The sequence below is a fragment of the Podarcis raffonei genome, chromosome 8, assembly GCF_027172205.1.
Source record: "Podarcis raffonei isolate rPodRaf1 chromosome 8, rPodRaf1.pri, whole genome shotgun sequence".
NCBI classification, from domain to species: domain Eukaryota; kingdom Metazoa; phylum Chordata; class Lepidosauria; order Squamata; family Lacertidae; genus Podarcis; species Podarcis raffonei.
The window spans coordinates 15185789-15211174 of NC_070609.1; the positions used below are offsets into that span (position 1 = coordinate 15185789).

The window sequence follows — 25386 nt, forward strand, 5'->3', positions numbered from 1 at the left end:
TTCCGCCACCAGCACTCTAGTCGTCTCAACGAATGTTTCATTGCCCTCAGCTCTGCAGAAAACCACGGGGCTGTCCAGGCTCCATACAATTGGAGAGGGTGCTTCGGAGCCAGACAGTTCATAGCCCTGGTTAACTCTGCATTCCAGTGGGTCACCAGGGAATCAGCTGAAAGGCCATCAACATGGGAATAATAATAATAATAATAATAATAATAATAATAATAATAATAATAATAATATTTATACCCCGCTCATCCCCCATCACCACTTTCTGGACACAGCCCAGGAGGAAGGAGTGGAACACTGTATAACAGTGCCCCCAGCTCCTCTAGATAGTCCAGAAGGATGTTATGATTGATGGTATCAAATGCCACCAAGAGATCCAACCCCTGCCACTCCCTGGAAACCATTTGGATCCATTTGGGTGGGGCCAAGCTTGCTATAGCTATGAGAGGAGCAATGAGAGATACTCTTGGGGTGTCATATTCTGCACTTCCTCCACTGAAGGTTTTAGGTGCAAATATGTGTGAATAAACCATATTTCTAAGACATTGCAGACTCTGCTGTGTCCTGATTTTCTAATGGAAAAACACAAATCTTGGGTGAGTGCCAGGAACCCCCTAGAAACTTGTTACCACACGGCAGAAACTGAAGTACAAGTTGATTGGGATATCTTCCCTGTCCCTATCCTCAAGCTTCTTAGCTGCTGCACCAGAGGGACTGCAACCCCATCCAGAACAACAACCATCTGACTCTCATGCATAGAGCTAGTCAGGGGACTGCAAGTGGGGTGTGGACTTCAGTAGGTGCCCAGTGAGGCCAACGTCAGAGGCTGACTTTGCCAAAGGCTAAAACCCTGTTTGCATTTGCAACAAAGCCAGGGGACTGTGATATGGTCAACAATGGCAGTTTTATTGCCAGGCAGTAAATCCAGCACTTCTGTTTTGGGAGTCGATCTCTGAACCTAGAGGAATGGCCTGAATTCATGCCAGTTGAACAGTAACAGCAAGATCCAAGGACATAGTGCAGCTCAGCTTTCTGCAGCAGAAGTAAGGAGGTCTGCATCAGGGTTGGAAAACGATTGCCTGTGAGTTGGGCGATCAACAAATCCTTTGTCAAAGGAGAGACTCTCTCAGACACAGACCACTGTCTTCATCCCTTTCTCAATGGTGCCAGTCCAAGCCACTCCTGAACCACTATGACGCCAAACACCCATTGTCTCCCCCAAAGAATTCAGGGGGCTATAGTTTAAGAGGGCAGAGAATTGTTTGGAGACTCCCTTTTCTCGACACAGAGCTACAGTTCTCCACCCCTCTCCTCAGGCAACACAGAAATTGGAGCTCTGGGTTGGGATTTGGGGTCTCCTAACAACTCTCAGCACCTTTAACCACTCCCAGAAATGTTTGGGGGAAGCGTACTGTGCGGACATGGGTTTAGGGCTCATCCACATATCTGCTTGTTCCCTGCCTAGAAAACATGGGTCCAAGTGGTCTGAGCGGTTGTTCCCTTACCTCACTCCTTTTGCATGGAAAACCTGCTCTTTAGTGCTCAATCAGAACAAACATCCATCTGGGGGAAAAAGCCCAATTGCCATTTGCTCCAGTTGTGTGCTAAAGAGCTGCTTCCCATCGGGAAAGCTGAGGGACCAGGGGAAGTGTGAATAAGCCCTTTGTTTCATCTAGGGCTTGGTAACACATGTCACACTAAGGGGAAAACAGAGACAGCAGCCCATGAAAGACCCAACGAACTTCCTGGTTTGGCTGCCAAACAGGAAGTGGGTAGATATGTCACGTAACTGAGCAGGTGACCCACAAAATGGCTGGTGGAGATTTGTTTGTTTGCTTATGGCATTTATACCTTGGCCTTTAGCCAAAACAGTGGACTACAGTGGTACCTCGGGTTAAGAACTTAATTTGTTCTGGGGGTCTGTTCTTAACTTGAAACTGTTCTTAATCTGAGGCACCACTTTAGCTAATGGGGCTTCCTGCTGCCGCTGTGCCACCAGAGCACGATTTCTGTTCTCATCCTGAAGCAAAGTTCTTAACCCGAGGTACTATTTCTGGGTTAGCGGAGTCTGTAACCTGAAGCGTCTGTAACCTGAGGTACCACCGTATAAATATCTTGACTAAGATGGTTCCTGCATTCAGGCTACACACCCTAAAAAGACATATCACATGTGGAAAAAGCAATGGCAAGGAGGAGTGAAAAGGAAGCCCAAGAACACGTTCTTCAAGTCACAGCCTGTCAGGCGTCAGGGAACCTGATCCCCCCACAGTAGGCTGCAAGGAATAGATGAGACAGGGAAAGTTCTTACCAAAACATTTTATTCAATTGTCACAGAGGGAGGCTTAGAAATGCAGCTTCTTGGAGTAATGGCATTGCTCCAAGAAAATCTCCCCCCCTTCTCTCAACTTCCTCAATTGTCAGCAGCAGCACCCACCTTATGTTGGCCGCGTAGGGTCATTTGTCTCCAAGCCCTTTGCTCCCCTACTTTCAAGGCCTGCAAGGTTCTGGGAGAAGGGGGGTCTGGAATGCTTTCTAGTGACAACTATCTGAAGAAGTGTGCATGCACACAAAAGCTTATACCAAGAACAAACTTAGTTGGTCTCTAAGGTGCTACTGGACAATTTTTATTATTTTTTATATATATATTTTACTACGTCAAACCAACACGGCTACCTACCTGAATCTAGTGACAATAAGTCAGCCAACTGCTCCGGCTCTGCCTCCTCCTTTTCTCCCACAATTTCCCACTTTGCCTTTCATCTGCCTCACTATTCCTCTGTCCAGTCCCTGGCCCAGCCGATTTCACTCATGGTTCTGCCTGTCTTTTGCTTCAATAAAAAGCAATCCCACCCCAAAACGACTCCACACATAGACACAAACACACACACACACCAGGGATACCAAATCCTAGGGCCCCCACTCTTCTGGGTCCTCCATATTTTTGGGAGGTGACCCCCCCATATTCCAAACAATCAGGGGACAGAGGAGAATGAGCATGGAGCCAAGTGTGGGGTGGCAAAATGTGTCACTCTCCAGGTGTTGTTGAACTGGAGTTCCTGTCAGTTCCAGCCAGCATGGCTAATGGTTAGGGATGATGGAAGCTGCATCCATATCAAAATCCAGAGGGCCACAGGCTCGCCATCCTTGAGTTTTGAGGCTCCTCTCTGAACTTTCCCTGTTTTCTGGAGCTGGCTACACTAATTCCAGAACATAGCAGGCAATAAATGATAATATGGCAGGGTGAGGAAGACGTGGGTCCAGATCTCCACTCATCTATGAAACTCCTTGAGTGATGCACTTTGGGCTAGAATAAAAGACCACTCCTGCCTTCCTGCCTGCTTGAGGATCCATAGAGGAGTGAGGGAATAAATGGAATAAGTAATAATATGTAAGGTACATGCCAAACATTCCTAAAGCTAGAAATGCATCAGTTGGCATCAGTTTTGCCAAATTTGTTGTCAGAATCCACTGTTCGTTCCAGGAAGTCCTGGCACAATAAGAGAAGCATCTCCACCCATTTTCTTTATGGGTATTTACACTACACAACACTCCTTTTACTGTGGTTCATTGGAGCAACTCCCTAAAAGATGTCACAGCAGACCCATCTATAAAACGTCCTTTGCACATACATCTGGGCACAAGAAGCACTCAAGCTCAGCAATGATCTTAGCCCTACCTTACGACACCATGGTGCCTCTCCTTGTGCTCTGCCTTCTTTCGCCACTCTTAGTTGCCTCTGCGGATACATGTAAGTTATTTATCATTGATCACATCCATTTTCCTACTATGCTGTTAGGGACAGAATGGAAGACCAGTACTATGGAATGGCATATCAACTGGGCCATCGTTTGAGGGTTAAAAAGTTTGCACAGATTGTTCCTGCCACAGGCTGATCTTTAGCAAAAGGAAGAGCTGAGGAGCATGCAAGAGCTAGTCTCTCCCCCCCCCCCAATTTGGACTTCCACGCTAGCTTTTGAGTGGATGCCTTTGGTGATGGGGAATCATAGAATCATAGACTGGGAGTAATCTGCTGTACATTCTAAAGGTGTTGGCTGAAATATACAGTATTCAGCTAAGTACTACTCGAAGTATGTATATTGCAATGGATGAGCCTAAGTCATGTCCACTAACTTCCAAAGGTCTATTCATAGTAGGTAAAAAGGGTAATGGTAAAGGACCTCTGGAAGGTTAAGTCCAGTAGGACTAGCATTGGGAGGCATATTTTGCATGGGATTTGTTTGTTTGTTTGTTTGTTTGTTTGTTTGTTGCATCGCCCTATACCCTCAGGTGTCAGGGCAGTTCACAGGATAAAATCAGAATATAAAGCTACAGAACACACACACACACACACACACACACACACACACACACACAAATAACCCAGGTAGCTATGTTGCCTGCCATGTAACTAGCAAAATGCTATTGCCTTGGTCGTTTTCTACTGCTGATTGATCTTCTCTTGGCTTTCTTGACAAAATCTCAATGTGCCGTGGGCGGTGGTGGGACTGGGGCCATTGATGGCATGGGGTGGGGTGGGAAGGGGAATGTGCCCCTCTTAATGACACAGAAAACTGGTGTTTGTTAGTACACCATCTCTATACAGCACGCAAATGCCAGCTGTGCACCCCATTTCACAGGAGCAGCATGCACAGGATCTGCCACGTAAGGTTTTTTCTTTTTCTTTTTCCAATATCCTTCATCGGATCTGTTTTCCTACTATGTGGTCAGGGACAAAACTGGAATCACATACCTACTGTGCCATCATTTAATGCCAATCTTGGAGGGTTAAAAACTTTGCAGAGAACTTTCTTACCACAGGAGGATCTCTTGGCAAAATGAAGAGCCAAGCCGTATGCCAGCTTGAGAACAAGGAGGGTGCAGAGGGTGCAGAAAGAGCTGTGAGTGCAGGGAGAAACTTTCCCCATCCTCTGGACCCCCTGGGAGACTTAGCGCATCTGCTGTACCTTGAACTGGGTGTGGAGAGGGCAGCTGAATGGGACACAGCTGTGGGAAGCCTAAGGAAGTATCATTGACCTTGGGATTGCCCATGAAAAACAAGTCTATAGTGAGAGACAAGATTGATGGCTGCTGTTCTGATTGCGAGACTTTTGTGGGTGAGCTGAGGGTGTGTTTGGACCCTGGGTGAGAACCAAGAGGCTGAGAATGAAAGGAATTGTTGAATTATTTGAAGAGCAACTGTAATCAACAAATTAAGCTAGTAGGACTACAAGAAGTTTTGTAAGAAGAAATATACAAAGTGTTACAAAGCAGAAAAAGATAGAGATATTGGTTATGAGTTTGAAATGTAATAGGGAAAATAAGAAATGCATACTAAGAAATTAGATTGGAAAATTTCCAGACAGGACTGATGGAAGTCAAAAAAATTGAATAAGATGTAAAAGTATGTTTAATTACTGTTGAAAATGATATGTTAAAAAACTAATAAAATTTATATGTATAAAAAAGAGATCGAAAGGAATTGCTATTGATTTATATCTATAATAGTAATGTTATATTAATGTAACGTTTTTATATGTAACTCTGTATTTTTGTAATGTTTTCTTTAAGTTGTCTGTTGTTGCTTCGGCTTTATATACACCTCATAGCAAGGGGGCCCCCAACTTGAATAAAATATTGGGGAGGGGCAGGTAAGCCCCACCCTGCATGATCAATCACATGACATGGTGCACGCACAGCATTTGAGTGGCAATGCCCATCTTCTTGGGGGGGCCCTCCCCTAGACATATTTTATGGGGGGAGGGCAAAGTGACCTTGGCCCCTAAGAATTGGCTCTTTTGCCTTTAGAGATAATTTTAATATATTAAGCAGCATAGAAGTTAAGTAATCTATCAATCAATAATCAATTAAGCGCTAGACTCTGTATTTGATGGGACACGGGTGGTGCTGTGCGAAGGTCGGCAGTTCAAATCCCAGCGATGGGTTGAGCTCCCGTTGCTCGGTCCCTGCTCCTGCCAACCTAGCAGTTTGAAAGCACGAAGTGAAAGTAGATAAATAGATACCACTCCAGCGGGAAGGTAAACGACATTTCTGTGCGCTGATCTGGTTTGCCAGAAGCAGCTTAGTCATGCTGGCCACATGACCCGGAAGCTGTACGCCGGCTCCCTCGGCCAATAAAGCGAGATGAGCGCCGCAACCCCAGAGTCGTCCGCGACTGGACCTAATGGTCAGGGGTCCCTTTACCTTTACCTCTGTGTTTGTTAGAAAAACACAGGAAGAGCCTGCAGGATCAGGCCAGTAGCCCATATTGTCCACAATCCTATTCTCGGCCAGATGCCTATGGGAATCCCATAACTAATACCTGCAACAGCATTCTCTTCATTTGTGTTCAGGAAAGTTTTTAACGTGTGATATTTTACTGTATTTTTGGTTTCTATGGAAGCCGCCCAGAGTGGCTGGGGAGGCCCAGCCAGATGGGCGGGGTATAAATAATAAATTACTATTATTATTATTATTGTGATTCCCAGAAACTGGCTTCCAGAGGCATTGCTGCCTCTGTGGTAGACAGAAAGCATAGCCGTCACACTGAGTCACCACTGAGAATCTTCTCCTACCTGAATTTCTCTAATCCTCTTTTAAAGTTGGAGGCCATCGCTGTCTCCTATGGGAGGAAGAAGGAATGGAAATAGAGTGTTCAAAGTTGACATAATTCCCTGCTTTCTTCCCCCTATCCACCCAAGATGACCTTTTGATTAGCTAGAAGACACATGTGCATTAAAATTTGTAAATTATGACAACCTTCATGTAAAGCACATGACATCCCCCAAATAATAATGGGAACTGTAGTTGGTTCAGGGTGCTGGGAATTGTTGTTCTGTGATGGGCAAATTACAGTTCCCGGGATTAGGGTGTGTGTGTGTGTCGTGCGTTTTAAATAAACTTTAAATGTATGGTGTGTACACAGCCAAGTTCTTATCCAGCAGAACGCATTTCACACTGTGATGTGCACTCTAGGAAAAACTTTGCCCAGAGTCAGCATTACGCACTGAATGGGACACGGACTTTTCCCATTTTGTCCAATGCATGCGGGTTCTTCAGTCCCATAGTTGAATTATGCCCTTCTCTCTTCTTCCAGCTGTCTTGAAGTGTGTACAAGGAGCAGAAGTTTCTAACGCTTCGGACTGTGCCAGCGGTTTGGATGCCTGCGTGCTCATCAGGGACCAGAGCACAATGCTTGGTAAGGGAGGTGTTGGCCTTGCCTGGTGGCATCCTCCATGCTGTGCCACAATCTATCCAATGGAGGCTGGTGCCCATTAGGACTGGTATGGAAGAAGGCCAATGACCGGCAGAGCCAAATCATTCTACTTTCGTCCCCATCCTTCTGCTCCCCGCTGAGTTCTGCAAGGGACAACTCTGAGATTAAGGAGTTGGAATCTGGTAGCAGACCCTCCAAGTTTCCCTATTTTCCAGGGACAGTCCTAGATTTACAGAAGCTGACCCGGTTTCTGATCCTGGAATGTCCTGCATTTCCTTGTGCCGTCCCTATTTTCACTGGATAAATGTTGGAGGGTATGAAGGTATCCGATCCCCAAACCAAGGAGATAAATAACTATACAGCCTTTAGAAGACACCTGAAGGCAGCTCTGTATACGGAAGTTTTTTTAAAAAATGTTTATTTATGTTTCTATATATGTTGGAAGCTGCCCAGAGTGGCTGGGGCAACCCAGTCAGATGGGCAGGGTATAAATAGTATAATAATAATAATAATAATAATAATAATAATAATAATAATAATAATAGAACAGGAAGTACCCCATTCGCTTAATGGACCAGCCCGGACTTTCTCCTCTACCACTAACTACCTCCTGAGATTTCTGGCAGTGTTCCAGAGCAGAATTCCCTTTTAAGCTGAGGGCCACATTCTGTTTTGAGGGCCACACACCAGAACTGGGCAGGGTCATAAGCAAAAGTGGGCAAAGTAAGAAATGTAAATTTTAGCTTTATAGTTAGGTTCTGCCCACAAACACCTATCTCTCTCTCTTCCACTCGGTCAAGGAAAACCGAAATCATTATCAGATTTCAATGACATATACCAGCCAGGCAAACACACTCAAGGAGGATGTAAAACGAAGTTGGTAAGGGGTGTGGATTGGGTCAGTTCTGAAGGGTCAGATACAGAAAGAGGTTGCCTTTGGTCCACAGACCTGAGGTTCTTCACCATTGATCTGGAACTTCCAGAGTTTCTTCAGCAAGATGAAGGCTCTACTCCACTGAGCCATATTCCTTTGGGAGAACTTGGAAAGGATGGAAGGGCAAGGCAGAGCAGAGACCATAGAGTTCGGCAGAGAATGAAGGATTCTGGGGAATGAGCTCTCCTGACCTGTTGTTTGTCTTTCTCTTCTTCCGGTAAACAGGCACCGAGTTTGACACAACAACCTATTCATGTGGAAAAAGTGATTCTTGTGCCAATGCTTATAACATCACCATAGGAAAAGAGAAACATTTGCGCTCCAGCTCTGCTTGCTGTACTGAAGATGGGTGCAACGCAAAGTTAAATTGGACCTGTATGTCATAACCTACCCCTCTATGATATCAGAATTGCAGAAATGAGCCACTCCAGGAGTTCTTTTTATGGTGCATTCAGAATGATTTGTGCCCATGATGCTACTGGGGCAGTCACACACTATTCCATTCTCAGTACCCTTTTGCATGTGCATGGTCATACTGCTTAATTTCTATCAGTGCACATCCCATTACTTCTAGCTGAAATCCCATCGTTTTTCATACCACAAATGTCCTGGTTTATTTTCATCCCACAGTAGAATGCTGTAGAACTGGAGAAGCATCACAGAAGAAATGAAACCAGGAGAAATCCATCACTAATGCAGTGTTATAGTTTGAAGAACATGTTGCACAAATGAACCTGCGATAAAACACCAGTCTGGAGGGGCCCTTGGTTTCAGAATGATGAAAACATTCTCAATTAGCTTTTGAAACTTGGCAGGAACAGGGTGGAGTGGAGGAAGTTTTGGTACCTCCACACCTTTCATCCTAACACAAGACAGGAAAGGTGTCAAACCTGTGTCTCTAAACCTCATTCTTTCATTCTGACAAAGAATATGCTAACAAAGAGCTGGGAGTGGGGAGGACTCAGTGGGTGGTTGTGTGAATGCATCAGGAAGGCTGCGGCTGCTGTGTCTGTGTGAAGCAGGCCTGTCAATGATCCAGCGGGGCTCTTCGGAGATTCTTATGTAAAAACTTTCCATATATGACCATTTGCCTCTTTCTTCTTTGCTTCCTAGCTCTTCAAGCTCCTTGGACTGAGAATGGGCTCACTTGCCCAAAAGGATGTTATGCTCAGACGGAGAAGGAGTGCATGGATGGACCGGTCTTATGCACAGATGGTCAAAGGAATTGCATCACTGTAGAAGGAAGCTCTGGTAACCTTGAAGATACTAAGCAAAGGAGGAGGAGGGATTCTGTGGGGTGGGGAGAGCAGGTGGGAGGGGAATGCTGCCTCTGGAGGATCTAGAGATGGACCAACCATCAGGCAAGATGAGATGACTATCTCAGGCAGCAGAGCAAGAGACTTGCAGCCCTGACTCTTGGAGAACCATCTTCCAGGATGTTCTCTGGTGCAAGCATCATTGAAATGAACAAGTGCTGTGCCAAAGCATGGTGGGATTGCACCCATGATAAGGTGCTAATGGCATGTGTGCATCATCCTTTGGAACACTAAAGTGTCGAGTGTGGGATTGAGTCTGGGCCCATTCACATAAGTCCTTCTCATTTGAGTAGAACTTGGGACCATCCAATCAAGCTAAATGTTGGAACATTTCAGATGGGCAAAAGAAAATACTTCGTCACCCAGTGCATAGTTGAATGATGGGAATTGGTCCTATAAGACGTAGTGATGATGGCCACCACACTGGATGGCCTTCAAAAAGTATTAGACAGATTCAGCATAATGATAAGCCACATGGGCTTTCTTTTGCAACCAGTGTTGAAGAAATATGACTCTGATACTATTGACTGGTATGCAGAGTTTGCACACAGCTTGGAGGTTTTCAGCTTCTGAATACTTGTTAGGAGAGGAGGCTTACTTTGATGCAGTCACACAGAGAGGCACTTGGCATCGGAGAATAAGTAGCGGGTTTATTATTGGAAAAGCATGCTTGGATAGGAAAGAGGTTTCTTTTTCTCCCTAGCGCAGTTGGACTCCATGGCAGCCATGTTGTGAACATAAAATACAGTGGTACCTCGGGTTACAGATGCTTCAGGTTACAGACTCCACAAATCCAGAAATAGTACCTCAGGTTAAGAACTTTGCTTCAGGATGAGAACAGAACTTACATAGTGGCAACGGGAGGCCCCATTAGCTAAAGTGGTACCTCAGGTTAATAACAGTTTCAGGTTAAGAACAGACCTCCAGAACGAATTAAGTTCTTAACCCAAGGTACCACTATAAGATGTTGATGGTTGTGACAACCAAATATGTCACCTTGAGCTCCTAGCAGTAAAGGTGGGATACCTTTTTCAGATGGAGGATTAATTCTTTTTAAAAAACAACAACAATAAATGTAAAAATAAATTGTGGATGTGTTGACTGACCCAGGCTCTTTTGAGAGGAAGGGTGCTATAAATATTTAACAATTAAATAAATTTGCTTCCCAGAGGTCAGGTGCCCGTGATGAGTGGAGCAGAATCAGAAGTGGGTGGAGCAAAAACATTGAGTCCCCCCCCCCATTTCACATGCACAACATGCAACCATTTTTCTCCTCCGTCCAGTCAAGCAAGTGTTCAAGCCCCAAAGGAGGGTGATAAGTAGGCTGCTTATGGATGTGGTCTGGGGGGACAGGCTGCACCCCAGAAGGAGTTATAGCTCAGGGAGAATCACAGGCTCAGATAGAAACCCCTGAAATAAAAAAATAATGAGAATTTGCCAAGTGTCCCCAAGTTGAACCACTTTCGCCCATATCTGTTTTTCTCATCTGCCTCTTCCTCTCCTCCCCAATCCAGCCCAGGCCTGGGTTAAGAATGGATGGATCCCAATTGTTGCAAAATTCTTTCCACTGTGGCTGATGAACAGACACTCATGGTCTCAGAGGTCTGAGCCCCAGGTTCATTTTTTGGCAGGTCCCTTTCCCTGTTTTTCCTTTCAGTTTGCTATAAAGGTGGCTGGGTGCTCTGCAAAACACACTGGGCACCAGGCAACTACTATATAGAAATACAAATTCTGAAAATATAAGGTTCTACAATCAATTAGCATAGGACCGACCATAGGCAGAGCCCATGGCAGGCAGAGTAACTAGTCCTAGTTTTGTACCCATCTTCCTCCCTGTTCCGATCTACAAGAGGCAATGCCCCTAAGGAAAAGGAAGCTGATGGTGAAGCTCATCCGTTGGACTGGTTGTGAGTCAGAAGGCAGGCTGGTGGGCGCTGGGTGAGGGCAGATTGACACTGAAGGGGCCATGCCCCATTTGTTTTCCTAGAGCAGCTACCACTGACACCTGCTGATGATCCCCATATTTACCTGCAGGTGCCAAGACGTTCGTCGTGCATGGTTGTGGAACAAGCAATATGTGCGGTGTAGAAAACTATGCATTGACAATTGGAGGAATCCCCTACAATATCAAAACAATAACATGTGTCCCTGCTGCAAAAGAAGCAGACACTGCATAATCCTTAATGAGCCAGAAATTCTGCATCAGCCACAACTTGGAAACCAGCCACAACTCCTAAAGCAACAATGATACCTAGTGCCAGCCATATCCTGTTGAAGAGTTTCTTCCTCCTCCTGCTACCCATGATCTCCAGCATTCCCTTTATGAAGTTTCTCTCCTGAGCTCCCTTTCCATGCCAGCCACCTTGAAGGTTTCATGCCATGAGCATTTCGGCACTGGAATGGACAGATCTGTCAAATTTCAGTGCTTTTAAGTTTCTCATTTAAAAAATAAAATGAAAATCTGCCGACATTTAGCATGAATTTACCCTATTAAACACAACTTTTGCAGGCAGTTGGAACAATATACATAGTATGTTATTATCCATAATATATACACTTTACTCTCATAAATACATTTTCGTATACGCTGTTTGGTTGAAGAACTACACTGCAAAATTCTGAGAAATGTGAAATTTGAAGGCTAGGTGGGTTTTAGTTTGCATATTGGTCTGGAAAGTGCAAATGAGTTAGTTTCTCATTAATATGCATACAAAATTGAATTTCTTCCTCATCCTGATTTGAGTACCGCAATACCTCCCGCACCTCCTCCAAAGTGTGTTTTTGAAGCTCCAGGCTGTTTTCTGAATGAAATATTGCAGGGCCAATAAAGAATATTCAGTCCAAAAATGGTTTTGTTTGTTTCTTCTGGATGGCTGTCAACTTGGGTTTAACAAAGAGAAGGTGCCAGTCAGAGGTTCTTCTGTGGCTGAGTGGGGTGGCACAGGTGAGCCTACAAAAGAGATCCTTGTGTTTCTTCCTAAGGTACCTTTCTTCGTATTGATTCAAAAAGTGATGTGGCCTTTCTGGGGCAGAGGAACACTCCTTAGCTGTGTCCAAGATTATTGCATGTATAAAAGAGATGAACCTCAGTTAAAACAAATGAAGAAACTAAAACCCAAAATCAGAAGCAAACCCCACTACCATTTCAGTCATGCCTATGCTCCTAGACGCATCTCCATTTTGTCAAGCAAGAGGCATGAGCAGAACTCAAGGACATAAACCAGAGAGTGGAGCCCAACTGGTGAACTGTAGCAGATTCAGAAGTGTCGGGTCCCTTCATAGTGGGGATTGCCATGCCTCTTCTGAGCTTCTAGAACCTTCCAAGCTGCTAAGCTTCTGTTTAGCACAGGAGCGAAGAACGTTCTTATTTTGTAGGGTTGCCTTATTTTGAAGAATGAAAAAGAGGACACTATGTGTAATGATTTTAGGGGTTGCTCGTGCGTAAGTTACCGCCACTCTAGGCTAGGTTGCCTGGTTAAACCTTTTCTGTCTGGACAGCCATTCACTTCGTGGCTGTTCAGTCGCTAGCAGAATCCATCAGTGGGCGTTTCTTGAACTTCGTCCAGCAAAGAAGTTCTTTGACGCCAAGTCTACGCCTACTTTCCCTGCGCGGAAGTCTTCTGCGCAGGATGGGTGTGGGTAGCGGAGGACCTGTGCTCTCCCCGCTGGTCTCCGGCGAGGAGTCCTGGAGCCCCCTCGCCGATTCCCCCATCTGCCCCCCTTTATCCCTGGTGTTACGCTGATTTCCTTCCCCAGCTGATGATCTGCCTCTCTCCCTGCTGGGCCCTTCTCCACCATTGCTTGGGAGCCTTGCCTCCGCCTCTGGCTCCGATGTCAGTTCCCTGACATCCACCTCCCCCCCAGGACCCCCTCCACCCCCGGCCCGACCTTTTGATCCAACTTCGTCCCTTTCCTCGGCCGATGCGGGGAATCCCCGGAAGGAGCTGTCGCCATCCTCTGAGGATTCAAAACCCGCTTCCCACCCGCTCTGATCTCTTCCCGCGGGGTGGGCCTCCCAGTCTGATTCTTCTTCCTCTGACGCCTCTCCTCCCTCCTCTTCGGAGGCAGAAAAACCCACAAAATCCTCTTCATCGTCTGTGGTTCCAAATTGCTCCTCCCAGAATCTTGCTAGTGGTTTCGGTTTATCTGGGAACAGGCTGTGGAACTCCTCCACAAGATACCCGTCATTGATTGCCTCCGCAGGAACCCACGTGTTTTCCGACCCGGGTTCTCCCTCCCAAGTTACCAAGTACTCCACCTGGCGCCCTCGCCACCTTGAATCGAGTATTTCCGTGGCTTGGTTGTGGTGTTCCCTCTCCTCTACCTGCGGGTGTGTGATGACTTCTCCCTCTCGCCCCGGGAATTCCCGCCCCTCCCTGTACGGTGAGAGTAGGGACCTATGGAACACCGGGTGTATCTTCATGCTGTCAGGCAACTTGAGCTTGAATGCCACGGGGTTCACCTGCTGTGTTACCTCAAAAGGTCCCAGCCGCCTTGGCTGCAACTTCTTGCACCCTCCCTTAAAGGGTAACCCTTGGGTTGACAACCACACCCAGTCTCCCACCCGTATGGTCTCCCCTTCCTGACGGTGCTTGTCTGCCTGCCTCTTGTAAATTTCCTTGGCCCGTTCTAAGTTCATCTTAAGTTGCTGGTGCAAGGCCTCCATTTCTTCCACAAACTGCTCTGCCGCAGGTACGCTCCACCCTTCCTCCCCACTCCCTGGGAAGGCCCTGGGGTGACACCCATAATTGGCCATGAACGGGCTCATTCCCGTGGACACATGTTCAGCGTTATTGTACGCAAATTCAGCCAGCGCTAGTTTCTCTACCCAATCGTTCTGTCTCTCGCTGATGTAGCAGCGTAGGTATTGCTGGAGTATACTGTTCGCTCTTTCTGCTTGCCCGTTGGTTTCCGGGTGTCTCGCCGTCGAGAAGCCCACCTCGACCTGCAGCAAGCTTATGAGCTTCCTCCAGAACCGGGAAGTAAATTGTTTCCCGCAATTTGAGATGACCCTCGAGGGATCCCCATGCAGCCTGAAGATGTGATCCACAAACAACCTGGCTGTTTCCTCTGCCGTCACCGCATGCGAGCAAGCTATGAAATGGCACATTTTTGTCAGTAGATCGACTACTACCATGACTGCTGTCTTCCCCCTTGACTTGGGCAAATCTGTCATAAAATCGATGGATACCACCTCCCAGGGTCTTCCCGGCGTGGGTAAGGGTTCCAGTAACCCTGCGGGGGCAGCCCTCTCCCCCTTTGCCCTCTGGCAGCGGTCGCACCCCCGTACATATTCCCATACATCTTTCCTTACCCTTGGCCACCAGAACTGCCTGGTGACAAGCAACATGGTTTTGTGTTGACCAAAGTGCCCCGCTGTTGGGTTGTCGTGGAGTTGTTTGAGTACCCTTCCCCTCAAGGTCTCTCCCGGTACGTACAGCGCCCCCTTGTAGTACAGTAGCCCTTCCTTTTCCTCAAACCCTCCATGGTTTCCCCTTCCGTCCCGGAGTTCCCTGATTTTAGTTTGAGCGAATTCGTCGTTTCTAGTAAGTCCGGCCAGTTCTCGTTTCCCAACCAACACTCCCCCACACACCCATCGGTTCTCGGGGAACACATGTCTGACTTCCGGCGGTCCCTCTCCTTCCATGTACTCCGGCTTCCGGGAGAGAGCATCTGCTCTTACGTTTTCCTCTCCCGGCACGTACCGGATCTCGAAGGAAAACTTGGAGAACTCCTGTGCCCATCGAATATGTCTCTGGTTGAGTACTCGCACAGTCCTCCAGTATTCCAAGTTCTTGTGATCCGTACACACCTGGATCTTGTGCTGCGCCCCTATTAGCAGATGTCTCCATCGTCGAAATGCTGCATAAATTGCTAGCAGTTCGCGGTCATACACCGTGTAGTTTTGCTCCGACTTGCTCAGCTTCCTCGAGAAAAAGGCGCACAGCCTCCAGCTCTGCTGGGCCCCTGGCTGCAACAGTACCACTCCGATGGCTCGGTCTGACACGTCGGTCTCCAGCCTCATTGGCTTCTGCAGATCCACGTGCAGGAGTTGCTCTTCTGAAGCGAACACCTTCTTCAGTCTTTCAAAGGATTGCTGGGCACTTTCTGTCCAGACGAACTTCTTTTTGCTACTGAGACAATCTGTGATGGGCGCTGTCAAGTGGGCGAAGTTCTTGATGAACTTCCTGTAGAAGTTGCTGAACCCTAGGAACCTCTGCACGTCCTTCCGGGTTTTGGGGGCCTTCCATTCCAGCACCGCCTGCACCTTGCTTGGGTCCATAGCTAGGCCCTTGTCTGACAACTTGTACCCCAGAAACTCGACTTCTCTGGCGTGAAATTGACATTTTTCCAGCTTGACCCACAACTGGTGCTTCTGCAGTCTCTTTAGCACTTCCCTGACGTCTCTGACATATTGCTTCTCATTGTCCGAATAGATTAAGACGTCATCCAAGAAGGCTACGCAGTTCTTGTACAGCAGGGACCCCAACACGTGGTGCATGAAAGCTTGAAAGCCCGCGGAGCCCGACTGTAATCCAAATGGCATAACTAAGTACTCAAAGGCCCCCAGGGGGGTGAACATTGTGGTTTTCCATTCGTCCCCCTCCCTCATCCTAATCAAATTGTATGCTCCCCTGAGGTCCAGCTTGGTAAAAATTTTCCCCTGCCTCACCCGTGTTAAAATGTCGTCAATCCTGGGCATTGGGAAGGTCACGGGTTCTGACACCAGGTTGACGCCCCGGTAGTCCACAACGAGCCTGGGCTGATTAGTATCCTTTTTGTCCACAAAGAACACCGGACTGCCCCCCACCGCCTTTGATTCTCTTATGAAACCTCTTTTCAGGTTCTTGTCAATAACTTCCCGCAACTCCTGCATCTCCCTTTCCGACATGGCATACAGTTTACCCACCGGCAGCTGAGCCCCTGGGAGTAAGTTGATTTGGCAGTCAAAGGGCCTATGGGGGGTAGTCTATCTGCCTCCTTCTCACTGAAGACCTCCTGCAGGTCAGCATATTGTGGTGGCACCTCCCCTTTTGGCTCCACAGCCATCCCAGCCACCCTGGCCACGGTCATCCTTGGGTTCCCCCCCTAGACAGTGTTCCAAGCAGTAAGCTGACCCAAAGGTGACCGTCCGCTGATGCCATGCCACTACTGGATCATGTAGTGCCAGCCAGCTCATCCCTAATATTATTGGGGGTCCTGCCAGTGTGGCTACATGAAAGGCAATGGTCTCTGTGTGCCTGGAAACCCTCATTCTCATTGGCGGGGTCTGGTGCGTCACTTCCCCTCCCAGAAGTTCCCTGCCATCGATGGTGGTCACTTGCAAGGGAAAATCCAGGGGCAACAAGTGGAGTTGGTGCTCTAGAGCGAAGTCCTTGCTGAAGAAATTGCAGGAGCTGCCTGAATCCAGCAGCCCCTTCACCTTGACTGGGTGCTCATTCGGGAGTTCTAGCACCACTTCTATGGCTATAGCTGCCCTGGGGGGGTCTGGCTGGGGCACTTCTATTGGTTGCTGGCCTGGCTGCTGTGCCCGCTGATTGGCAGCCAAGTGTTGGCGTTTCCCTGCGCCTGCCCCTTTCCCCCCTCCTCCTCACAGCCAGCAGCTCCCACCATCCCTTGCCAGGCCTTTCTTTGAGGGCAGACCCTGGCAAAATGTCCTGGCCGTTGGCAGAGGAAACACTTCTTGGTGGTTTTCCAATCCTTTCCCTCCCTCTTGCGACCTTCACTGGAGTTTGAAACCTCTCGTGCGCGCGCGCCATCTATTTCCATTGGCTCAGCCGGCTGGGAACGCTGCCTCGGTATTTCAGGAATGCGGTAGTCATGGCAACGTTCCCCTCTCCCTTCGCGCTTCTCCTGAGCCCGCGCTTCCTGTCTTACGCCAATCGCAAGCACAGCCTTGGTCAGCTGATCCATCGACTGCGGGCGGGGCGCGCGGGAAAGCTCGTCCTTCACCGTTGGGGACAACCCCTCCTCAAACAACATCTGAATGGGTTCAGAGTCCAGATCCCACTCGAGCTGGTGGATTAACATCGCAAAGCGCGACCAGTAGCCTCTAACTGGTTGGCTCCCCTGCTTGCACCCCATCAATTCCTGTCGAGTCACATTTTGCTCCGCTTCACTGGAATACATTGCATTCATCGCCTGAAAAAATTTCCTAAGGTCCTTCAAGGCGGCATTTTGCGTTGCCATTAGGGGCCTGATCCATTCCCGGGCCCCATCCTGTAGATGCCCGACAATATAGGCCCCCCTCTCCCCATCATCAGCAAAGTCATCATGCTGCAGTTCCAAAGCGTACTCTATTTCCGTTCGGAACGCGTTGTAGTCCTGGGGCTTCCCCCCAAACTTGTGTACCAGTCCCGGTACCTTCCTTGCGATGGGGGTGGGTCTGACCTTGGCATCCTGAGTCCGCCGTTCGTCCAGCCACGCCGTCAGGAGAGCCACATGCTGTTCCAAATCTCGGTTCCTCTCCACCAGATTTTGCACTCCAGCTGCTCGCTCCGTGGCACCGGCTTCTCCGGTTTGACTCATTATGCTGCCCTGCCTGTCGCTGCGCACAAGCAACGTCAGTGACTGACAGATTGCTGTAATGATTTTAGGGGTTGCTCGTGTGTAAGTTACCGCCACTCTAGGCTAGGTTGCCTGGTTAAACCTTTTCTGTCTGGACAGCCATTCACTTCGTGGCTGTTCAGTCGCTAGCAGAATCTGCCAGTGGGCGTTTCTTGAACTTCTTCCAGCAAAGAAATTCTTTGACGCCAAGTCTACGCCTACTTTCCCTGCGCGGAAGTCTTCTGCGCAGGGTGGGTGTGGGTAGCGGAGGACCCGTGCTCTCCCCGCTGGTCTCCGGCGAGGAGTCCTGGAGCCCCCTCGCCGATTCCCCCATCTGCCCCCCTTTATCCCTGGTGTTACGCTGATTTCCTTCCCCAGCTGATGATCTGCCTCTCTCCCTGCTGGGCCCTTCTCCAGCATCGCTTGGGAGCCTTGCCTCCGCCTCTGGCTCCGATGTCAGTTCCCTGACACTATGACAGTTATGATGGCCGTTCAGAGCAAATAACTGCAATTCGTCTCAGATTTTACCACTGAAAAGGAGGACGTGTCCTGGAAAAAGAGGAGACATGGTAACCCTAGCTTGAAGGAGCTGGTGGTCTGAGGAACAACAAAAGGAGGCATTGACAGTGGGAAGGACTGCTTCCCAGTGACAGAGCATCTCAGAGTGCCACAATTCCAAGAACGGTTTAACAACAAACCCATTGCAATAGTCAGAGAAGGACCAATTTTGAAGGCTGCCCTTTTTTTTTTATTTGCGTGTTGTTTTGGAATATACTGTTATGAACTTCCCAGAATCTCTACATCCACTGAAGGGTCCAACTTTGAGCAAACTCATGGATTCCTTCATTAAATATTGTTTTCTTAAAAGTGTGTGCATTGTCTCTATTTTCAGGGCATAGAGTCTTTTCTACGGATCAATTACATTCAATGTGAGACTTTGATGTTGTTTACAGTATAAGGTTGGAGGAGAAGAGAGGGGGGACAGAGGGGAATCATGCCCTAACCTTTCACACTCCTAAGGGAAAATAACAAATGAACAGTTGAATAACCTACCCAAATAATGCTGAGACTAAAACCTCACACATATACTAAGTAAAATAACTTTCGGTTTGTATCCCCCCCCCCCAGAATCTACTGTTACCAAGGGGGAGGTGGGCAGACTCCCCATAATCTTTACATCCAGTGGAGGGTCAGAGTTTGAGCAAACTCATGGATTCCTGGACTTAGCAATGGCTGGGAATAGAACCAGAAAACTTCCTCATGAGGCCAGCCTGGTGATGGTGGGTCATTGAAGGCAACAATGGTGCTGATGGACAGCCATTAGCTCTCATCAACTATGTAGAAGGCCCTGGGGAGCAGGGGGGCATGATGTCACTGTGGGAAAGGAGGGTGTCCCTTGAGTCTACACAGACGTTTATTGGTAAGGCATTCTTGAACAAGAAGGAGGAAGTACGCAGAACTCCATGCACGTTGGCTGGGAGAGGTTGCACAACGAAATGGAGGGCCATGACTGGCTGCTCCTTTGGAGCCAAGCTTGCTATAGCTATGAGAGGAGCAATGAGAGGTACCCCCTCCACTGAAGGCTTTAGGTGTAAATATGTGTGAATAAAGACTCTAAGTTCTAAGTTCTATGCAGACTACACTGTGTCTTGATTTTCCAGCGGAAATACAGACCCTAGATGAGCACTTGGAACCATCGAGAACATGGGCAGGCAAACTAAGGCCCGGGGGCCAGATCCAGCCCAATCGCCTTCTAAATCCGGCCCGCGGATGGTCTGGGAATCAGCGTGTTTTTACATGAGTAGAATGTGTGCTTTTATTTAAAATTCATCTCTGGGTTATTTGTGGGGCATAGGAATTCGTTCCTTTCCCCCCAAAAAATATAGTCCAGCCCCCCACAAGGTCTGAGGGACAGTGGACTGCCCCCTGCTGAAAAAGTTTACTGACCCCTGATCTAGAATATTGTTACCACTTGACAGAGATTGGGATACAAGTTGAATGGGATGTTTCCCTGTCCCTGTCCTCAAGTGCTTTGGCTGCTCCTTCAGAGGGAGTGCAACCCCACCCAGAATGACAATAACCTGACCACCATGCATAGAGCTAGTCATGGGTCCGCAACAGGGGTGTGGGCTTCAGTAGGTGCCTGGTAATGCCAACCTCAGATGCTGATCATGCCAAGGGCTCCAACACTGTTTGCATTTGCAACAAAGCCAGGGAGATGCCATATGGGCAATCATGGCAGTTTTACTGCTAGGCAGTAAACCCAGCACTTCTGTTTTATGAGTTGAACTCTGGACCTAGGGGAAAGATCTGAATTCATGGCAGCTCAGCAGCGAGATACAGGGACACACTACAGCTCAGGTCTCTGCAACTGGAGAAAGAGTCTGCATCAGAGTCAGAGAAGGACCTTTGAGAAAGATCAACCATGAGTTGAGTGACCCATAAATTTGAGACTCTTTCAGGCAAAAGCCATTGGCCTCAGCCCTCTCTCAACTGTGCCAGTCCAAGACATCCCCAAAGCAAAGCCAAAATAGATGGGGGTCCACATTTTGGGGTAGGGTTGTGGAGCTTCAGGCACTGAGGAAGAATGTGGCCCTTAAAGTCTCCCTCTCTGGCCCTTGAACTCTTCCCAAGCCACACCCATCTCTTCACACTCCAAGAGTTTTTGCTGGGGGTGGGGAGGAGATTTTCATTCAGTGCTGCTAATAACTGTTTCTCATCTGACTGGAGAGCAGAGAAGGCTTTGCCAGCATGTGTAGAAGCCAGCCTATTGTGCAAAGGTAAAAATGCTATTGGTTGCATTACTGTCCACTTCTGCTTTGGCCCCACCCACCACTGTCTTGTGACCCTTGGCAGGTTGCAAAGAAGGGTATTCAGCCCTTGGTTAAAAAAGCATCCCCACCCTGCGCTTGGGCCGGCTTTAAAAATCTTGCTGCATGATTCATACACTAGTTCCTACCTTTTATGCATTCATGAAGGTGTTTGCCCTACTTCACAGAGGACAGCCCTCTTCACATTGAGCTCTGGGAACTGCCAACATAGGCCTGGCAGAACAGAAACATTTTCTGCTAATGTTTAACAAGATAATGAAGAATAGATCAAGACCAGCACTGGGGATTCAGCGTTGAGGGCGGCCACATTCCCTTCTGGTTGACATTCTAAAGGCCACTTGCCACTGGTGGGCAAAGCCAGAAGCAAAAACAAATGGAGCAATGAATGCATAGAGTATCAGAAACAAGCAAGATGAATTGGAGCTCTTAATAACACTTTAGTTGAGATTCATGCCTTGCAGACAGTTGGACTAGTTTAGCCTCTGTGATTCTTACAGGGAGCTAGTTTCTATATGCACTCACTCACCCCTCCCTATCCTGCATCCAGGAAGCAAGAGTCATTCTTAGAGGTCAAGGACACTTTTCTTTTTTCCCCTTTTTTTATAAGATATTTATTAGAGTTTTCCATTTTATACAAAAAAAGGAAACATAAAAGAAAGAAAAAATATTAAAAACACAGCAATTTCAAAACCTTTTTTCAATAACATACTTCCTTGACTTCCTCATACCTCCCCTTCTTGTTTTCTAGTTCAAATTATTTATCCAGCAAATCCTGATCTCTTAGCATTACAGTTAACTAACACCTTGTTTTCTATTCAACTTCTTAAATTATTGTGACTTAAACATTACTTGTACAAAACCATTTTTACCATAACAGCTAGAGACCACTTAATTTCAATCCAACCCCCTTCAACATTCATTAATATTACAATGTTTCTGTAAATAGTCCTTAAATTTCTTCCAATCTTCTTCTGCCGACTCTTCTCCCTGGTCGCGGATTCTGCCAGTCATTTCTGCCAATCCCATACAGTCAATCAACTTCATCTGCCATTCTTCCAGAGTGGGTAAATCTTGTGTCTTCCAGTGCTTTGCTATAAGTATTCTTGCTGCTGTTGTAGCATACATAAAGAAAGTTCTATCCTTCTTTGGCACCAATTGGCCGACTATGCCCAAGAGAAAGGCCTCTGGTTTCTTCAGGAAGGTATATTTAAATACCTTTTTCATTTCATTATAAATCATCTCCCAGAAAGCCTTAATCTTTGGGCACGTCCACCAAAGGTGAAAGAATGTACCTTCAGTCTCCTTACATTTCCAACATTTATTATCGGGCAAATGATAGATTTTCGCAAGCTTGACTGGTGTCATGTACCACCTCTATATCATTTTCATAATATTCTCTCTTAAGGCCGTAAATTTCATACCGGTGGTCCACAACTGTTCCCAGTCAGCAAACATAATGTTATGACCAATATCTTGTGCCCATTTAATCATTGCAGATTTAACCGTTTCATCCTGCGTATTCCACTGCAACAGCAAGTTATACATTTTTGACAAAATCTTGGTTTTGGGTTCTAACACTTCTGTTTCTAATTTAGATTTTTCCACCTGGAAGCCAGAGGTCAAGGACACTTTTCCAGGCAAGCAAAAAACACCCCGGGAGGATGTGAAACAGCGAGAGGGCAGGGTGTGGCCAGAGGGACAAAGGGTGTGAGCCAGAAGGGGTTTTCACCTGGGGAGAGACCCAAGGGTCAGATAGAAAGGCCTGTGTCTGGATGCATAGATATAATAAAACATGAAAAGTGTTTTCCTTACTGTAGTTAAGAATTAATTGAAGGCTTGTTGGCTGCTGTATCAGTTAGCAGACCTGGTTATATCTTAACTCGCATGCAGTAAATTTGCCTCTTGCTATGTCACGCTCCTACCAGCCACACGTGAAACTTTCCATTGCTCTCTCTGCCCAGGGTTCTTTGAGATTATGGCTACTGTACACCGTTTCAGGAAGCGAACATGTCAGCATTTCCAAGAAGTCAGGGAAGTGGTGCCTTGACCTCTGTTTCCTTCTCTGGCTCAGTGCATGATCATATGATGGATCAATTTCCTTCCTTCCCTCTCAACTCCTGAGGGCCAGCTCTGCCTTCCTCATCACCCTCCAATGAGTTAGAAGGAAACCCTAGCTCAGTTGGTAGAGCGTGAGACTCTTAGTCTCAGGCTTGTGGGTTCTAATCCCCCGTTGGGCAAAAGGATTCCTGCATTGCAAGGGCTTGGACGAGATGGTCCTCGTGGTCCCTTCCAATTCTGTGGTACCATCTGCAGAGGATTGCCTACTTCACTCTGGGGACTCTTAATTTTTGCTATCTTTGACCTATAGAGACTTAGAAGGTTCTGTAGCCCATGATGCCAGGTACCAGCTTTCACCATGTAAACCTATGAAGATCCTGCAGTCATCACCACCTTTCCCACAAGAGGTGGCCATCTGTCATTGATGCTTTAGCTGAGATTCCTGCATTGCAGGGGGTTGGACTAGATGACCATTGAGTCCCTTCCAACTCTTAAGATTCTATGCTTCTATGATCATCCAAGCTGTGATGGCCTGGGACTTGTGCTTGGACTCGGAGCCAGAGGAGTCTCAGTCTGCACCAGATCCTTTGCCCCAGGCAGCATCTGAACCTAGTCTGGAGCCTGGTTCTGAAGAGCCCCAGTCCTCACAGGTTCCCCTGCAACAAGCACCAGCTGGGCCCAGTCAGGGGCCTGAGCCTGCCCTGGCTCCAGATGCGGGGATTACCTCGTTTCCTTCAGCTGGGCAATCACTTACAGCTGCTCCACTACCAGTTGGGTCAGGAGAGGCTGAGGCGGCCTCTGGGTCTAGTAACCCACTGACATCTCGCGAGCTGCAGAGACTGAGGTCTGAGAGAAGGAGAGATCTGAGTACTTGCAGGAGGAGTGCTCGCCTTCGGGCGAGACAGGGAGGTGAGTCACCAGGGGATCAGGACCGGCCGTTACCCCAACAGAGATAAAAGGCTGGTGGACCCCGCCCCAGGTTGTGGGAGCAACGTTGCTGTTTGCCAGAACCTGCCTGTGATCCTGTGCCTGACCTTGCCTGGATTCCTGCCTCGTGTCCTGCCTTGGCCCTGTTGGACTGACTCCTTGCGGAACCCTTGGATTCGGGACCGTACCTGGACTGTGGTTACTTGGGTTACCCCTGGGCCCAGCGCACAAGCCCCTTCTCTCTAGGCCACCTCTGAAGGAGGTGTGCAGGATGGCAGCATGAGAACAGGCTTTTTCCAGTGGTGGCTTCCTGACTGTAGAATACTTTTCCAGTGAAACACACCAGGAACCATCATTGCCAGGTCTTGGATGTTTATGACCTACAGGGACTGGACTGAAGAGGAAGAGGAATGGTGGAGATCATGTACACACCCCTTCTCTTGTAACTTCCAGAGAAGAGAGACAGTATTGAATTACAGCAGAACTCTGAGGGAGATAACAGATCAGAGACAGGCACGCAGCTGAGTTACGAGGTGTTAGGAGAAGAAGGGGGGAGGTGTGCAGCCAGCTGACGCGTCTTTAGACAGCATAGATGAGCCACCATCCTCTAGAACTTGACATTTGTTAAGAGTGCAAGAGCAATGGACGAAGAGACATTTGACCACGGGGGGCCACTGTAGGGTCAGATGCTGTTGGGAGAGAAGTCAGAGGAGGTTGGGGGAGGAGCCAGAGTGAGCAATTCCATCATTGAGGGATGTCTGGATTCTTTGTCTCTTGCCGTAAGGACTGAATAAAATCATAAGAAAAACCTTTCACGTTTCCTCCCTGCTTCTTGAAGTCACCAGGGGAGGGAGAGAATTCCTCAAGCCTGACAATGAACTAAAACTGCTACTTTTGTGGCAGTGGTGGCTAATCTGTGGCTCTCTTGATGTGGGACTACAACTCCCATCATCTCTGACCAGTGGCCACGTTGGCTGGAGCTGAAGGGAATTGGGGTCTAACCAGATCTGGAGAGCAACACTGGCTACCGCTGAGTTTTCCTAGCCTATCCATAGCAGAGAAGATATACAAATTAGCAAATGTTTGGGACAAGTCAATGTTTCAAATGCAGATACTTTGATTTTGCATAGCAAGCAAGAACCAACAGTATGGTGGGATTAGGAAGACCTGGGTTCAGATCACCACTCAACCATGAAACTGCCAGGGTGATGTACTTTGGGCTACACACTACCTCTCAGCCTAACCTACCTTTCAGGGTGGTTGTTAGAATAAAAGAGCGGTCCTGCCTGCCTGCTTGAGAATCCATAGAGGAGCAGGGGAATAAATGGAATGAGTCATAATATGTAAGATTTGTGCGAAACAGGTAGGAATGCATCACGTTTGCCATCAGATTTGTTGTCTGAATCTACCGATTGTTCCAGGAAGTCCTTGAACCCCAGGTAGACACTGCCCAACACTATAAGAGGGACACCTGCACCCAGTTGCTTTACAGGTATTTACACAGCACAGCAATCCTTTTACTGCAGTTATTGGAGCAAGTCATTCAATGTTGAC

The 25386-nt window shown here is 47.7% G+C and overlaps 1 protein-coding gene across 1 annotated transcript; it reads left to right on the plus strand.

The window, feature by feature from the left end:
* Positions 1-3651: 3651 nt before the first annotated feature.
* Positions 3652-11703, plus strand: LOC128420379 (phospholipase A2 inhibitor and Ly6/PLAUR domain-containing protein-like). The gene is made up of 5 exons (XM_053401979.1): positions 3652-3754; positions 7100-7201; positions 8379-8528; positions 9267-9404; positions 11504-11703. Exons 1-5 carry the CDS (start codon positions 3667-3669, stop codon positions 11644-11646), a joined length of 621 nt encoding a protein of 206 aa, XP_053257954.1. The 5' UTR covers positions 3652-3666; the 3' UTR covers positions 11647-11703.
* The last annotated feature ends 13683 nt before the right edge of the window (positions 11704-25386 follow it).